General features: G+C 37.3%; 1 protein-coding gene across 1 annotated transcript in view; it reads right to left on the minus strand.

Annotated features, from left to right (window-relative positions):
• LOC106871115 (probable basic-leucine zipper transcription factor L) overlaps positions 1–1,628 on the minus strand; it is a 72,972-nt gene that overhangs the window by 5,304 nt on the left and 66,040 nt on the right. Inside the window, exon 6 of the mRNA XM_014917427.2 lies at positions 272–329. Within this exon, the coding sequence (XP_014772913.1) occupies positions 272–329 (58 nt within the window). The remainder of the gene's footprint in view (positions 1–271; positions 330–1,628) is intronic.

Raw genomic sequence — 1,628 nt, forward strand, 5'->3', positions numbered from 1 at the left:
TGTGTGTGTGTGTGTGTGTGTGTGTGTGTGTGTGTGTGTGTGTGTGTGTGTGTGTGTGTATACACATTTATATCCTTCAGTACATAACTGGTACTTTCTCTTCAGCCTGAAGTGATGAACAACTAAGTAAACTCCAGCAGGATTTTGATACCCAAAATAAAAAGGACCATGCAAAATACAATGGTCTTTAGTCCGACATTCTACTGTCTCCCCCACCACTACCACCACCACCAACAACAACAAACTAATATTCAAACACAAAGGTACGCACTCGGTAAGATTTGGTTCTGGAGACTCGGAAGGGGTTGGTGGTCCATAAGTACATGCTTCTGTAGAAATACAAACAGGAGAGAAACAACATTAATCTTAATGATAATGTTTACAGTGAGTTACTCTGATATGAGTTTTGAGCTTTAAGTAGCTGTTTTCAAACTGAAAAATGTAAGTTTTATGGTTGCTTAAATAGCAGAAGATTTTTTTTCTTACATGCAAAAAAACATATACACAAAAAAGGGTGAAAAATATTAAAAAGATATATATATATAAAAATTCAAAAGCATGTGTGAAGACTGACAACAAAAGAAGGAAGAAAGAAGGAAAAGAAGAAAAGGAAAAAGTAAATGAAATCAAGAAAAAATAAAAATAAATATATAAGTAAAAGTAAAAATAAAGGTAAGACTAATAGTAATTGAGAGGAGTGAGAAGGAGAGTTAAGTCCATCAAGAATAAAGAAATGGAATATTTTGGAGTGGTCAATATTGATGTGTTCTTGTCAAAAGATGACCTGTGTGGTGCCTATTGATTTGTGGTCACCGATTCGCCTGTCTTTATGTTCTGAGTTCAAATACCACCGGGGTCAACTTTGCATTTCATCCTTTTGGGGGTCGATAAATTAAATACCAGTGAAACACTGGAGTTGATGTAATTGACTGGTCCCCTCCCCAGAAAGTAGAAAGGATTATTAAGATTAAAATAAAAATTATCCCCCACAAAAAAGCCACCTCTAACTCATATTTTTAAATATATATATATATATGGTGGTTGTCTACTCCGTACACAGAGTTTGACCACCTCCTGTACCTACACCTTAGCCCTTTCATGGCGTCTGATGTGGCTTTTTAAACAAGACAATGTTCTGAAAAAACACCCACACAGATTGCACCTCTGATTTGAACTACCAATACCTGCAGGTAAGTTCTGCTCATTGTGGATACAAACATGTCTTTTAAGACCCCCATTGGATTTGCAAGCCCTCTGGCACACACCACATTCAAACGTGTGCACAGACATATAATCAGAATAGTTTGTTGAAGTTTGTTTTCCATGTACATATATATATATATATACACATACAAGCTTCTTTCAGTTTCTGTCTACCAAATCCACTCACAAGGCTTTGGTTGGCCCGAGGCTATAATAGAAGACACTTGCTCAAGGTGCCATGCAGTGGGACTGAATGTGTAAACCATGTGGTTGGAAAGCAAGTTTCTTACCACACAGCCATGCTTATATCATCATCATCATCATCATTTAATGTCCGCTTTCCATGCTAGCATGAGTTGGACGATTTGACTGAGGATTGGTGAACCAGATGGCTACACCAGGCTCCAGTCTGATTTGGCAGAGTT

Source organism: Octopus bimaculoides, chromosome 23 (genome assembly GCF_001194135.2).
Source record: "Octopus bimaculoides isolate UCB-OBI-ISO-001 chromosome 23, ASM119413v2, whole genome shotgun sequence".
Taxonomy (NCBI): domain Eukaryota; kingdom Metazoa; phylum Mollusca; class Cephalopoda; order Octopoda; family Octopodidae; genus Octopus; species Octopus bimaculoides.